Below are 16,265 nucleotides of genomic sequence, written 5' to 3'. Positions count from 1 at the left end.
TTGCATTGCGCAGTTGACCCTTGTGCGGTGTGGTGTGGTGAGGATCTGTCCGTTCTCCCCTTTGGGGCTAAGATGCGAATGAATGTGTTTGAATGGATGAGTAAATGGGGAATGTGTCGTCCTGTCTCGGCTACCTCCCTTTCCTTGGGGGAAGCAGCCTAGGTATATAGTTAGATAGTGTGGTCCTCATACAAAAAGAAAGATATAAACAAGATTGAGAGAATACAAAGAACAGCAACCAAGATGGTCCCCAGTCTGGCAGACCTGTCATATAGAGAGGCTGGAAAAGCTGGTTTTGCCTTCCTTAGGGGAAAGGAAAAAGAGGGGAGACATGATTGCAGTGTTCAGGACCATGGTGGGAGTAGATACAATTGACAAAGAAGATCTGTTTTTATGGGATAACAGAGCGACAAGAGGACACAGAATGAAACTGAAAAAGTCAAGCTGCTTGAAGGATATCAAGAAATATAGCTTTCCTTACAGGCTATTTCCTTATGGAATAGCCTGGACAAAGAGATCGTCCAGTCTAAAAACTTAAGTGAGTTTAAAGCTAAATTTGACTTATTGAGAAACAGCGACGGAAACCCACGAGCATAACACAATCCGTGTATATCACAATTAGGTATATTAGGTAAATACATAAGTATTTGGAACGACTTGGACGAAAAGGTGGTGCATGAGAAAAACATTCACGTGTGTAAAGGTAGACTTGATAAATGTGGATATGGAGACAGGACAACATGAGCATTGCTCAATTCCTGTATACTACAAATAGGTAAATACACACACACACACACACACAGTAGGATGATTAGGGACATTAACTTCTTAAACACTTAGGGATAATGAAACGTCAATCAAAACATAAAACAGTTTACTCCACTACAGACCTCAAAAAAAAAAACATGTCAACTAGAGCCCACATTATCCACATACACCTTAATAGCAAACAAAGCGAAAGGGCTACAAGTAATGATCCTGCCAACATTTATTCATGCATACCATTCTGTAGCTTACAAATTTGTCAAAATATAATACATTCTATAAACAAAGGCACTACAGCAGTTCATTTACACTGAGCCATGACTGAATACAAGAAGCACATTGAAGACATGTTTTCAACCATCCAAAATTACCCTACGAACAACAATGGAAGCCACTAACATGAAAAGGGGAGCCTAGTACCAAGGTTTTGTGTTGACAATACTGTACTTAACAGATACTTTCAAGAATGATAATGAAGTATGTAGCTTAGTCTTGCTTTTCGATGCAGGATAATTTAAGGCAAAGAGTAGTGAAGGGAGAGAAGCACAACAAATAAAAGCATGATACAGGAATGATTTTATTTTAATATTCTGATCTCACTTTATGGTATACTAGCACTTATCTCCCTTCACTTTTCGGCACCTCTTTTACTATACTTTTTTCACTCTAATCTGGCCCAGATTTTTGTCTTTTTGCAGCTTGTAACACACAAGCTCAGTGGTGAAAAAAGACAATGCTTCAGCTCTACAACCTCTCCACAGCACTCCTTCATGAACAGCATCATGTTCTAGTGTTAATCTGTTCTTACAACTAAACATTCAAGATGGTGAGATGGTATCTTTATGCTAAGTTAGGGTAAAGAGAGTACAGTATAGCATATCCTTAAAATTCACAACCATTAATTTTCACAATCATAACTTCCTGACTGCACAAAATATGACAGTAATTTGGGGAACATCTCTAAATGAACCTCTGATTCTCATTTATGTACCAACTGGACTACTGTATTGTACTGCATTTCCAGTTACTTTGCTTACAAATGTTTCTGAGCCACATGATTAGCAGACTGAAACAACTTTACCATTATTGATCTATATTCATTATGAGCCTTGAACTGTTATTGGCAAGTACACGGTGTGGTAATAAAATTTCTGATAATGGTCTCAATGTTTCATAATGTGTGGCCAATGATTCACGTCACTGTTTATCACATATCAGGCACTCTTATAGTTGCCATATATATATCATCGTCATCATCACCTATTCCGATGATTCCCCATGAGAAGCGTAGGAGCCAGGGGTTTGGCAAGATGTCCTGACATCCAAGATGAGAGTGACCTACTGCCTCACTTCCCTGAGTGGCATTATGTGAGCAATAAACCCCAACCACCCCTTGGATATAGACCTGCACCAGCTCAATCCGACTGGAGCGCCTTAACTACCCACTAAACCACCAGGCACCATAATTTTGTTATATGGTTACCACTCAGTGTAGTAAATGGCTTCCTGATGTAGAGGAAGCCATCTGAACTGTCACTCAGTGTACAGTCACCCATTGACAGAAGGAAGAGGAAAGAATGATGGAAAGAAAGACAGAAGAGGAATGATGGAAAGAAGGCAGGATATGACTAAATAACATACGCTTGTGCACCATAGCAAGAGCAAGAATAAGTTTACACTTAAGTGACCTGTCCACCGCTGATTTTCTGCCAATACATTTGTTTTATGCACTCTCAGAAATGACCAGAAGGAGCACCGTGCTCTTTCTTCCGCCAGCACTGGGTCCACCACTCTTATCCAAGGCCATAAATGGGGCTGAAACTTGGGTTTGTGCGTATGACTCAGATACGAAAAGGCAGATCTCCCAGAGGAAGAAATCACTGTCATCAGAACCAAATAAAGCCCATCTGTCATGATCACAAACAAAGGTCATGCTGAAAGGGATAATTTACGTGCAGTACCTTTACGTGTCTACTGTCCAATAAAACTGAGTGTCAACCATTATCAGAACTTTTCGATTGTTGTTTGTATGCAAAAACAGCAACAGCCCATCCTATATTGACCCTTACAAAGCGCATCAGCCCACGGCTAGGGTACAGCTGTCTACAACACTGGAGGATGGGTCACCAGCCCAACCCCTGGAAGCATTACATGATAAACAAACCTTCAGCTGCCTGTTGGAAATTCAAAACTAGTAACCAGCACATGACCTTCATCCTAACTGGAAAGTACTAAAGGGAAACTGATGAAACAAAGAAAAGATGAACTGGGCTGGAACGCATGTCTCTAGGAAAGTAAGGATAGACACGCACAAAATCTTTCTGATACGATCAATCTGAACAAACTCTAAGAAAACTGAACAACACAGAAATAGAAAAGTAACTTATCTGCAACATTAATTACTGTGTCAATGAGCAAACTAATGTGTTCTAACCCAACAATAAAGGGAAACTGAGCAAATCTTGGGGAGTCACGTCAACCAAGAACCAAAAAGAGTGGTCTTCAGTCTATTATACAACAAATATCACTCCTCAACTTTCCACCACTGACTGAGTCACTATATTCTAGTCACCTTATCTTGGTCCAATTTTCATCCATCTGCAACTTATTTCATGTAGTTCAGTGGAGAAAAAGACAATGAAGTGGCTCTACATCCTTTCCATAGCAGTACTTTGTGAATAGCACCATATTCTAGTGTTTATCTATTGTAACAACTCTACATTTAAGCTGGAGAGAAGGCAGTTTTAGGCCAAGTTAAAGTAAAAAGAGTATACCGAAGACAGCATAAAAATAGTGAAGGTACAGTGAAACCCTAGACACCAGACTAACGTGCTGAGTGCACAATTGCAGTATGATTTTCACAGAAACTAGAGGGAAGATATGTCACGACACTAAAACTAAAATTTATGACTTTTGTGTTTCACACTTTTCCCAAAAGCATTTCTGTATACTGCATTACTATACTGGCTGGACAAATTAGGATGGTATGGAATACTGTTGATCCAAACCAGGTACTGAGCAATATATATATATATATATAAAAAGTGTTGTAGACAGTTTGGTCAAGCTTGACAGAATTAATACCAAGAATTTTATTAAAGTAAGTAAAGACTGTATTAAATTTTTCAAAGTACTTATCTCTGTACTTGTAATGTCAAATCTCATACTGCCTCAAGAGCTACTGAAAAAAAAAGTAATATCAAAATCAGCATTACTTACAGTACAAGAAACACAAAGAGGTTGTTTGGTGTGATAATGATTGGAAAACAAAATACAGTATATTCAATCAAAAGAGAATGACAGGATAAAGTATTCAAAATGGCCTAATGTAGCAAGAAAAGAAAATGTGTTGAGGATATTATCTGTTGTGTACACCTGGAGAGTCAAAACTCCTCCTCTTGGTCTGAGAAAAGAAGCTGCCAGACTACCAAGAGTATTAAGAGGTACACCCACGCTGCAGCCACCACTCCTTCTACACGTCCTTCTGGCCTCCAATCATCCACCCTCCTAGGCCTCAACTCATCCACCCCTCTGCCCCTCCAGCTCTCCATATATCAGCTTCCTCTGCCTAAAACTTCTCCTATTTGAGTCAGCTTGAAGTCCGATTTGCATACTAAGTCACCAAATGCCTCCCAACCCACTACTCCCACCCTGGCCCCAGCTAAACGACAGCCAAATGTGACACTGTTTGTGAGACTGTGGCCTTGGGAAAGAGCAAAGATGGTGGCTGCGTTGAATGTGTCTCCTGCTCCAAGCGTGTCAACAACGGCTTTAGGGGGGAAGGCTGGGCTGCTCACTAGTTCACCATTCCTTCCAGCACTGGCACCCACCTCACCCCAAGGGCAGATCACAGTGCATCTGTGATGAAAGGGTGCTTTGAATACAGCATACTCACCACCATTAACAGTCCTCATTTAAAGGTAATTCCCATACAGTTACTTCATTATTAAATTACTGATGAATTAACATTCTTTTCTTCACTTAAAGAAGTAGTAGTGGTAGTTATAGCCCCAGGGCCACCTGAATGCAAACTCAGTGAAGTGTAGGCTGAAGCTGCTCTTCTGCAATCTACCATCATCCTCTCAGGGGATAGGTAGGGAGCTGAGGGCATCTACAAAACTGTTGCCTGGTTATATTGGTGCCACCTCATGAAGGCATCGCTCTCCAACACCTCTTCAGTCAAGGAAACACCAGATCAAAGTTCTACTCACCCCGGCCGAACCTCCTCCTGTAGCTTCTTCACAGTGTCAGTCATGTTGGTGTAGCCCTTCAATTTTGCATAATCTTTAGACACAAACAGGACATCAGGAAGGGGAATGAGTGGGTCAAGTTCTGCCTTGGCCTTCTCAACCTCCACTGATATGGTGATGGTCTCCCCAGCCGGCATGCTCTTGTTGTGTTGCCTAATGTGGGCAATCATCTTGGACACATTTTCAACATTTCGACCCTGCATGAAACACACTTGCTACTATTGTAGTGTATATGCTTCATTATATTTACATTGTTAAGAAGTAACATATTTCATACTGTATTCCAATTGCTAAACCTGCACCAACTGCTCAAAAAAATAATCTGGCAGCAGCAGAATATAAAAACAAATCATTTTTGGGTTCAAGAGTTAAGTGATTTTTAAAAGACTCCCTCCTTATGCTACATTATAAAAATTACATGAAATATTCCAATACATGTACCTGACAGTCTGACCAAGCTTGATCCTTCAAAATCCATTTAAAACTTATGGCTACTGTAACAACTATTATTATAAAGCACATTTAACAAAAATTACTGAATAATTCTGTGATGTATATTATCCATAAGGACTTTCAGTACAATAAGGTTATGAATCACAAATAATGTATAACCTGGTACCCAATCTGCTATTACTAATGCGTCAGTTACCGGTACATTATCTTCATGGATAATGCATTGGATCTTGAAAGCTACTTGTTTTAAGTAAAAGGCTCTCATCAGATCAGAAAAACTTACATTGCCCATCTAAGCTTCCTCACCTCAAAATGGACCCACTTAAATTCTGAAAGGTTGACAGTGGAAAAGTCAGCAGGTGTGAGTTCAGGCAGGCCGGCATTAGCATGAATGATGGTGCGGGATCCAGTGGCCTGACTCAGTATCACACAAGAGGCTGGGCATGAGAACCCTTCCACTTCGACCACACTATCTGTCCTTATACCGTACTTGGCAAAGTCATCTAGGAGAAATCTGGTGGATGTACGCGAGAATAAGAGAGTAGAATGTACCATACGAAAGAGACAGAACACAGCAAGTCCTCAAGAGACATCTTTTTTTCTTATTTTTTTTATATACTAAAATTCTCAATCATCAGCAATTTATAGAAAAATTACCAATTAACCCACTGATCCTAAGACTGTCTTTTTCATTTGATTCTTACCATCTCCTGACAAGTTTTTTCAACTTAGACTTTTTAAACTGCATGCTTGATATAACCTTAATCAATCAGTCTTTGAACATCAGAAACTTCACAAATGGCGTCCCCCAAGGATCTGTTTTGTTCCCTACACTCTTTAACCTATACATGCACAACATACCCACATCCCACACACCACAGATACACATAACTACCTATGCAGATGACATAACACTTACATGTACACACCAAAATGCAAACACAGCTGCACACATCCTCCAGCCATACCTCAAAACACTGCATGAATGGTTCACCACAAACAGGCTCAAAATAGCCCCAGCCAAATCTACGGTGACCCTTCTCACAAACTGGACAGCAGAACACAATCACATTCCACACCTCACCATAAACAACACACCCCTACCACACACACACACACACACACAAAATCCCTGGTGTAACATACAATACGTTAATGTCATTTAACCCACCCCATCCCGACGTTTTCTGGGCAGTGGTACGCCCCAGTCTCGACATTTTTGGACCTTTTTTTTTTTTTTTCAGGCTCAAACATTCGCTTTTGGTGAGAAACATCGAAAATTCATAGAGAAATCGCTCACCTGAGGTTTAAAATACTCGATCCAGGTACGAGTACCTCCTTACCTGACTGGGTTTTGTAACAGGCTGGCACCAAAGAAAACGAGTTCTATGGGAGGGTAACTATTTTATCCACTCATAAACAGTATTTATTTATTTATTTACTTGGTACAAATTAATATGTAGTACAAGAGTATATTGGTTTTCAAACAGTAATATAGGCATTATAAGCATTGTTTCACTCACTAACTCATCACCATTCATGACCTTTTTTTCCCACATTACCTGATCATCATTTCTGACTGTTTCTTCCTCTAATGCTATGTAAACTTTGTCCTCCACATTGTCATCGATTGGGGAATCACTCTGGCCCTGAATAACTTTATCGGCCAGGTCACTGGTAACAGGTGAATTGCCGAGACAATGGCATGCAGGGGGAGGGGAGAGGTTATGCGGTGTAAGGCATTGTCCCTGCTTGGCATCTTGTAGAGGAATAGAGGAAGGTGTCCCGTGTATACGTGCCAAAAATCACTTGCGAAATCACTCGCGAAAATTGAAAATTGTGCAAATTAGGGACCTTGCAATTGCCGCATTAATTTACGTCTCCGGGATATGAGTGCACATCATGTGAGGACGTGAATTCACGTCTCCGGGACGGGGCGGGTTAAACAACACATCACAAACATTAAAAATAAAATAACACCAAGACTCAATGCCTTAAGGTCACTTGCCCATACAACATTTGGACACAACAAACAAACCATCACCACAGTATACAAACAATATATACGTTCAGTGATGAACTATGCAAGCCCTGCTTGGGCTCCTAACCTCATTAAAACACACTACAACACTCTACAGACCATACAGAACAAGGCCCTAAAAATAATCACAGGCTGCACAGCTACTACACCCACAGACCACCTACATCAAGAAACCAAAGTCCTCAAAGTCAATGATTACCTAGACATGAGAGGCACCCAAATTCTCGCTGCAGCCTCCACAAACCCACAACATCCACTACACTACATGGCAGCACATTCACACACACCAAGGAACATCAAAACAACACCAAGCACACGATATACACAAATACTGTCATCTCTTCCCCCTTGCCTGCCTCAGACCAGCTTCCAGAAGCATATCCATACTCAAATCACTCGCCGCTCCATTCAGTCACTTAAAGACAACACACAGCTGCATGCACGGCCTCCTGATATCCACCCTGCTGAATCCTATCCCCCTCGTGAGGACAGGGTCCACCTGGCCAGGCTGAGATGTGGGCATCATCCAGCCCTCTTAAGTTACCACATGAGGCTGGATGACTCTGTTGCTGATGCCTGTCCAAAATGTAACACAGCACCCCATACTACGAAGCACATTATGGAAGACTGCATTGCACAAAACCACCTACGCCAACAACACAACGTACACTTCTTGAAAGCTCTGTGGGAAAGCCCGGTCTCGGCCGTAGCCTTCCTTAGGGACTCAGGGCTGTTCAGCCAAACTGTCTAGGGAACAACTACCACTACTACTACTTTAATCAACCCCCTCACATCTAGAGGTCTGTCATCTGTTAAATACAGTTATCTGGTAGCAGTAGCAGTATTAAAGAAAAAAAAAATAATAATATTAACATTGCAACTGCAAGGGAGTTTCACTGCTACCTAAAAAGCTGATTTACTAAAAGCTCCCAATTGGCAGCATCATGTGTATGGCAAATGTTGTGACATTTTTAACCCCTGAGTTTTAGTTGTGTCCCTTTTAGCATACTTTTTCCTGCTACCAATTGATCTGGTTCTCTTTAGGGAAGGTCTGTTGTACTGAATGGGTTTCAGGGTACATCTAACCTTTCCAGTCCAAAAAGTCTCTCCAAAAAGCTGAATAAAATCATCTGGAGATGAGAAGAATAAACTGACAAAGACATATCCAGGTTTACTGGGTTAAACACATCAATGACATATAATGTGGACCACCTGTATTACCTTACCTCTCATCATCTAATGCTGAATTAAACTAATGAAAATATTTCAATGCTTAATTTACACATATGTACACCAGGAAACCATTTACTATGCCAGGTGGTAACCATATAACCAAATTATGGCATCTGGTGGTTTAGTGGGTAATTAAGGTGCTCCAATTGGACTGAACCTGTGTAGGTTTATATCCAAGCAGTGGTTGGGGTTTATTGCTCACGTAATGCCACTCAGGGATGAATAAGGCTGGTCACTCTCATCTTAAATGTCTGGACCAACTTGCCCAGCCCCAGGCCACTACGCTCCTCATGGGATGGCATACAATTGGATGATGGATGGATGGATATAATATACAGTATCACAGAGGTAATTATAAATATGGTGCAATAACAGATTAATGAAGTAACATTCCTATGAGCTATGATGCACCCACAGCTGCAGCTGCACTCAGTAAATCCAAACTGAGTACATGAGAGGAGAGGTGCAGATATACAACCACAGTAAGTTACTGCATTCAAAGAGACATGATTGAATGATGGTAGGAAATAAGAAAGCAACAACTGGATCCTTTATAAGGGTTTAAATAAATGCAGATCATTGGGAACATGCAAAATACTATAAAGTTATGACCTAAAATAACTGAAGCAAAAATAAATGAGAAAATCAATATATTTTAGGGGTGAGTAGTTATATATAATACTCCTGTTATTATGAATACAATTATATTAATTATTTATCAATCATCTTATCCCAAGGATCTCTGAACTGCACACTACTGTGCTAATGCACTGACACACTGTAGCTACTTGTTTAAAATTACACACATTTTTGCACTGGAACAAAGTCTTTAATACTGTGCTTGGCAACACAAATGAACATCCACCTCTGTGACATAAGACTTCTTTCATTCACCATCCTATTACATCACTACACCCTGCTTTTCCCTCATTCTTTGATTTTCTTGATTGGTCTGTAAATGAATACTTGGGAAATAGAATTTCAGGAACAGTAACACTGTTGATCCATCCATCATATGGCAAAAATACTGGTACATAACGAAAATCTATCATAAGCTGTATTGTACTACCATGTTTATAAAAATACAAAAATATAAAGCATATAGTTACTTTTATAGCTCTCAAATGTACTATTTAAAAGCATTTAGTAAGCAAAGTATTAAACCCGCCACCAAGGACTGTGACGTATGATAGATACATTGTACTTTATCCGCTATAAAAATTGCATCTTATACATGAGGAGCTGAATGGACCGCATCTCATACACTGTACAAGTAAAAGGGAGTGTACCATAAGTTATTTATGCTATAGTACAGCCACAATAAATTCAATGGTGTTTAGTCATTTAATGTTCACCAAGGTGGATGTTCAGCCAGCCTAATTCTGACAAAAAGCTCTTGACTAAGTGGCAAGACCTTAGCTGCTCCTGTACCTTTTTTCGTGGGAGTTGGCGATGGTCCCTAAATATGCTGGTTTAGCCCCTAGCAGCCCCAGGACAGTGCAATTGTTAGAAGCGTTACCTCCACGCTGCCACCACTGTGCCACGCACCTAACAGAGGCACTTCATCACTATACCACTCCTGTTACACTTTGCTACAGTTGACTCAACTGGTGGCATCACAAGATTTCTTTTAACACTCATACTGTATTTTTATAACATTATCACACAGGCAGAACTACTTTACATGAAAGCTGTGATGATTTTGATACTCTTGATTTATTTTTCTTAATGTACTATGCTTCATTTTTTTTTAAACCCTTTGTAACTACAATACAGCAACTGAAAAAGTTTTGGTGCATATCCAGTGCTCATAAAATGAAGCCCAAACTTTCTAGTTAAGTGAATGGTGAACTCTACATGACAGTCCCTTACTGAATGATTAAAATAAATCTCCAAAATACTGCAGAGGAAAAAACAAAGCTTAAATGCAGAATGGTTCAAACACACACTTTAACCCAGTAAAGATGTTATAAGCAATAATTTTATTTCAGTTATCCAAGTCAACATTGTAATACCACTCTGGACAACAGCAGAGTACACAGTAGTGCTGATCTTTTTTCCACACTGACTTCGTAAGTTGGCACAGGCAGATCTCACTTTAAGAGAATAACTTTAAGCAACGTTGGGTCTGGTTAGTACTTGGATGGGTGACCGCCTGGGAACACCAGATGCTGTTGGCATCCCTACGTGTCAAGTGGGGTTGGTGGAGGATTAGTGCCCCTCCCTGTAAAACAATTAACTCTAAGCGCTTGACCACCCCGTTTGGGATACATGGCGTCTGGCAATGGATGGATGGATGGGACTTTAAACATTCAGCTGCTTGCTGTGTTAATGTTTTGTTACTGCTAATCACATACCTAATGTTGCAAGCTGCACTACAAAACCTCCATCTATTTGGCAACTAAAGAAAACCTCCCACTATACATTTTTTATTTTTTTTTTACTTATCAATATGGATAACTTTTTTTTATAACACTAACTTTGGTGAGTCTAACCATTGCTAAAAAAAAAAAAAAAAAAAAAAATTGGCTGGTACAAATGCAAAAACCAACCATTATGCACAAAATATGTACATATCACTGTTATCTGTTAGTATGTCAGTATGACCACTACCCAGCCAACAAGAGGAGCACAATCACGAACTAACAGGATTTATAGCTCTCTGCTTTATTTACATTTCCTTACCATAACTGAGCCCATCTTCCTGGACACAGAGACGGCTTTCCCATTTATTATCTACATAGAGCAATTTTGACCAGGTGGCACTCCTGCACATTCTGGTAATGTGAATCTCATAGGCTGTCACAATATATATACTTTTTTTTTTCACTTTATTTTACTTCCTTCTAATTTACAGTCTCCTGGGATAGGATTCTCATATATATTTACAATTGACTCCCTGTCATAACTGACTTGTTTTTGAAAGAGAGATGGGAAAAAGAGAATTGTCTACTCATGTCTCCTTTTACTCCTTACAAAAAACAAAAAAAAATGTAGAATATCATCTTGTCATATCTATTTTCTGCAGTAGAGGACAAGACTAGAATTTCCTCATGTGTCTAGGTGTTCCTGCAAACACAAATCTAAATTATGATATGGAATAAATCATAAGAATGTCTGAGAATCCCACAACAGGAGTACAGTACATTCTCTAAGATAAGTGAAGACTGCCAGCACACTACCATGAAAAGGACTGTACTACTGCACTCTAGTACTGATCCACGGCTTTACAGTAAACAGCAATAACTGTACAGTGAGTATTCATTTTTAAAACTTAGTGATGTGATCTTCAGAACCCAACAAACATTTCAGAATATAGTGTATGAGTTTCACAAATGTTCGGCCACAACTGTACATATACTGGGATAAGATAACAGGACGGAACTGATTACAAAACTGTACAAAAGAACGGGATTAGGCACTAACTGGTTAATTATGAAGTTCTTTAGTAGGTATATTTAAATCACCTTCAACAGTGTTTATGGGTACATTTTTAGAAAATCTGTCCATGCATCCATTACATAATCATCTGTGAGTTTCACGGACTCAAAACATTCATGATAAAAATAACATGCTAAATTCGGTAGTTAGAGTGTAAACCTTGCTTTGAGAGTTTGAAAAGTGCCAATATGAAGGACTCATTCCCCAGACCTTAGCTTTCTGCATTTATTATACCTGTATGGTACTGTACATGCAATTTAAATGAAAAATTTTTACTTACTAATAATGCTGTAAGTTACTACTGAGAGAACTCCACATTATCACCACACGAGAGAGAAAAGTACTGTAGCAATAATATATTTTTGATGTCACTGGAAAAAAGAATCTTGAACTGATTAAAACTGAAGGTGAGGGGTTGAGTATCAGATAAAGTGGTATATGATTTAACCAGCTGGAATTAGTCCTGGATGGAGAGTATGAGCCTTTTTTTTTTTTTTTAAATAATTAATAATAACCTTAAGATCCCAATTTGTGTCCATAGCATAATGTGATAAATAAAGTATGGTAGCAGAAACTAACAAATAAAAACATTACAATGGAGTATTTTGGTGCAAATGGTCCATGGAGAATGGAAGAGACTGTATCACTCAGTGTTAAGTACAGTGGATGAAGAACATAAATACAAACAGGAATGAAGTTGAAACTGTGTGCTGCAACAACCGTGAGGAGAAACACACCTCATGCAGAAAGAGGACCCAGGATTTACTCAATGTATTATCTGTGGCTTTATTGGTTATTCCTGAAGATGTTGTAACATGAGAAACACTGAAGTTCTGGGTCCTTCATGTGCATTTGGTGTTTTTCCTACAAACCAGAACACTGCACCCCACATGCAAAAGTACAACAGCCACACCACATGCAGGCAAACAGTGTCACAAATAAGTATAAAGAGGTTACAATGCTATCAGTCAAAAAAAAGAGACATAATAGGTGGGAAAAATGTGTTATAACCATAGGAAGGCACCAAACTACTTGCAGAGTCACCAAGTAAAGGCCCAACCCACGGATCCGGCCAAGATAAGGAAGACATAAAATTATGGCAGCAACAATTACAGTACAACAAAGGAACAGCTCCATGCGAAGTGAAGGACTCCATTCCAAAGACTCAGAGGAAAGAGGAAGGCAGTATAACTGTAGTATAGGTTCAATTAATTACGAGCCAGGATCTTAGAGTGCAACCCAAGAATATAGAAGAGTGGCAAACCCAGATGGGGGGGGGGATACAAAATATGTACTACTGGCATACAAGTGAAAATAGCTGTATAATAAGCTGAGCTGATGCTACATTTTTTTTTTTTCTCAATAATCTGTAAGTTAAAACATCATAAATTTATTCAAGACTTGAAAAGAAGCTGAAATGACATAAAGATGAACCTGCCCAATATATAGGCAAGAAACCCTTTCTCTTACAACACAACAGTCAACAAAACAGTGAATTATGTCAGGTCCAGCAAAGCACAAGTGATACATAATAAAATCAAAGTTGGAAACCAATGCTAGAAAATTCAACTAGCAAAGTGGCATTCAAAGTTAGAAGAAACAGAGCCAAGGGATAACACCAAACTCAGAAAATTCTGACCCATAAAGTGAAAACCAAGTGCAATAAAGTTAGCCAAAGAACACTGACACTCCCATGGAAAATGTGAATATGTACAATACGAAACAGTATTTAATAAAAAATGTGTTACTGAACTCCTAACTTCATCAGCTTACTATAGTAAAACTAATAACTAAAAACAATATCAAGTCCAACAACAGTAGTGCTCACCTAACAACATATTACTGTATAGTATTTCATATAGCTACTCTATACATATCTACCATACCACAAACTTTAAAATGACTGGTAATTGCCGAGGTTCACAAGTTTAAACACAGAAATCATGACATATGCAACAGCAATGTACTGTCTAAAAAAAACTCTTGACTTAATCTACAGCTCTGAGAAATACAAAAGAAAAGACAGAGTACCATGTCAGCCTACCTCTGATCGGTGTCCTCCTTTGGGTAGTGTGTGACCTGACTGATGGTGTCCAGGCAGCACAGCCCCACACACAGAATGTTTGGCTTGGCACTCATCACACCACCTGCATGTATCTTTACCCGTGTGACTCTGTCTGCCACACTCACACCATGCACATATAATTCTGAAGTCTTAACAAAGTTGTGGAACCTCTCCCTATCCAATCACTGTACAGTAACTGTGCTGTAGGTCATTATTATAACTCTTTGTACACTGGGCGGTAATACTTGTATTCCTTTACCATCACACAACACAATACTCAGGTTCAACTGCATCAGCCTAACATGTGCTAGCTCTTCAACCTGGTTAAATACACTTAACAAGTCAATTAACATGCTTTTCTGAAAAACTATTTTCACTCATGCTGTGATTGCAGTACTGTACATACAGCATTGTACACACAGGTATTTTCAGAAGCACTTTTGTTTTCTAAAACTGAAATAAATTATGATTACTTGTAACAGCATGTAATATACTGTAAGGCAGCACAGTGGTAACACACTATGAACCAATGCTGCCAAGTCTCACAAACTGCTGATATAAAACAAATGTGTCAACGACTGATTTCCCTGTAAATAAACAATGCACTCAAGTCAGAATGAAACAGTAACTTGTCAAACACGAAAATAAAGTTGCTAGAGTATGAAACAAACGAGTTATTACATATATCGTCATCATACCAACCCTCGTAAATATTGTTAAACCCCACCATCTCATACTGAAGGAAGGAAGAACAAGCAAAAACATTTGTACCTAAAATGGGGACTGGAACTCGCACCCCAAAATGGTGCTACCACAGAATGAAGGAATCCTCTCCAGTACACTCAGTAATTTAACATATGGTGCTACTCTGAATACCATAACATTATCACGTTACTGCAAGGCTAAAGAAGCAAGATTAGACAATATATTAAGGTAACATTGGCTGCTCATTATAAGACTGATCATAGGCCAACAAAAATATTTTGTACAATTAAGAGAACATTTAAGCATAAAGATGTGTCTACAGTTCAGCACTACTACTGTACCATACTCATTAGTAACTTCTGTACAACTCATCATTAGTCTTCTCCCACTCACATTATGATTAGTTTATAAATCATAAATTTGGGATAGGTTTGGTTGCAGTCTGGTTTGGAGTTAGTGGTAATGAATGGTGGTGTGATAAAGTCCATACCTGTTTGGCACTGTGTTGGTGCCCACTTTGCTGTCCTCCTCAGGGTATGTTGCAGTCACATTCATCAGGTCCACACACACATGGCCCACACACAGCACGGGTGCCACTGCAAGTTCGGCAGCCTCTGACATGTCACCCCTGTTGAAGTTATCTAGTTAAGCCTCTTGTTTATGAAAACTGGTATTATAAGTATATCCATGTTACTCTATTTCGGACTAAAACTGCCCTCCTCTTGAGAGAAGTTTGTACAACTGAGCAGCAGAGCTGCCCAGTTGCATATATACGGTACCAATATATACCAGTGCCATTTCATGATGGCATTCCTCCCCAGCACCATCTATAAAGTATGAAAAAACAGAATGTATGAATATATAAACATACAATATCCTTGACTGAAAACTGATGAAAATACAGAAGAAACCTGCTGTGCTTGAAGATTTCCTTTGGTAAGAGAACAGGAAATGACAGATATCATACCCAATACAACTTAATGGAATGTAAATGCCTCCATAATCTTTGTTTCTATTATCTGTGAGATGTTTTGAGATGCTCTTATCAGCAGCTTCTTACATCACTTTATCTTTGATAACCAAATCATGACAATGTTAATCTGGTAGGAAACAACTGAACTTTAAGTTAATTTTCTTCCAGTACAATGAGCTATTTTTTTGTACCATTACAGCTGATAAGGAACTCTGAATCTTACTCAGTAACTGATGAACAAAAACAACCATCAACTTTTGAATTTGTTCCATGAAAATTTTTTTATGCAAGCGTTGTATCCTTTGCTGCCTAAAACTGACAAAACAATGTCTTATGTTG

The 16,265-nt window shown here is 39.1% G+C and overlaps 1 protein-coding gene across 1 annotated transcript; it reads right to left on the bottom strand.

Annotated features, from left to right (window-relative positions):
- Positions 1 to 3,996: 3,996 nt before the first annotated feature.
- Positions 3,997 to 15,577, bottom strand: LOC145398350 (ketohexokinase-like). Its single transcript, XM_080271241.1, has 4 exons — positions 15,444 to 15,577; positions 5,775 to 5,982; positions 4,977 to 5,212; positions 3,997 to 4,623 (listed from the first exon to the last, which is right to left on the bottom strand). Exons 1-4 carry the CDS (start codon positions 15,572 to 15,574, stop codon positions 4,320 to 4,322), a joined length of 879 nt encoding a protein of 292 aa, XP_080127367.1. The 5' UTR covers positions 15,575 to 15,577; the 3' UTR covers positions 3,997 to 4,319.
- Between the last annotated feature and the right edge of the window lie 688 nt (positions 15,578 to 16,265).

This window comes from Coenobita brevimanus, chromosome 45, assembly GCF_032717465.1.
Source record: "Coenobita brevimanus isolate Jiangsu-jjx chromosome 45, ASM3271746v2, whole genome shotgun sequence".
NCBI lineage: Eukaryota > Metazoa > Arthropoda > Malacostraca > Decapoda > Coenobitidae > Coenobita > Coenobita brevimanus.
The sequence above is the reverse complement of the archived record's forward strand: the minus strand, read 5'-3'. Positions and strand labels throughout refer to the sequence as shown.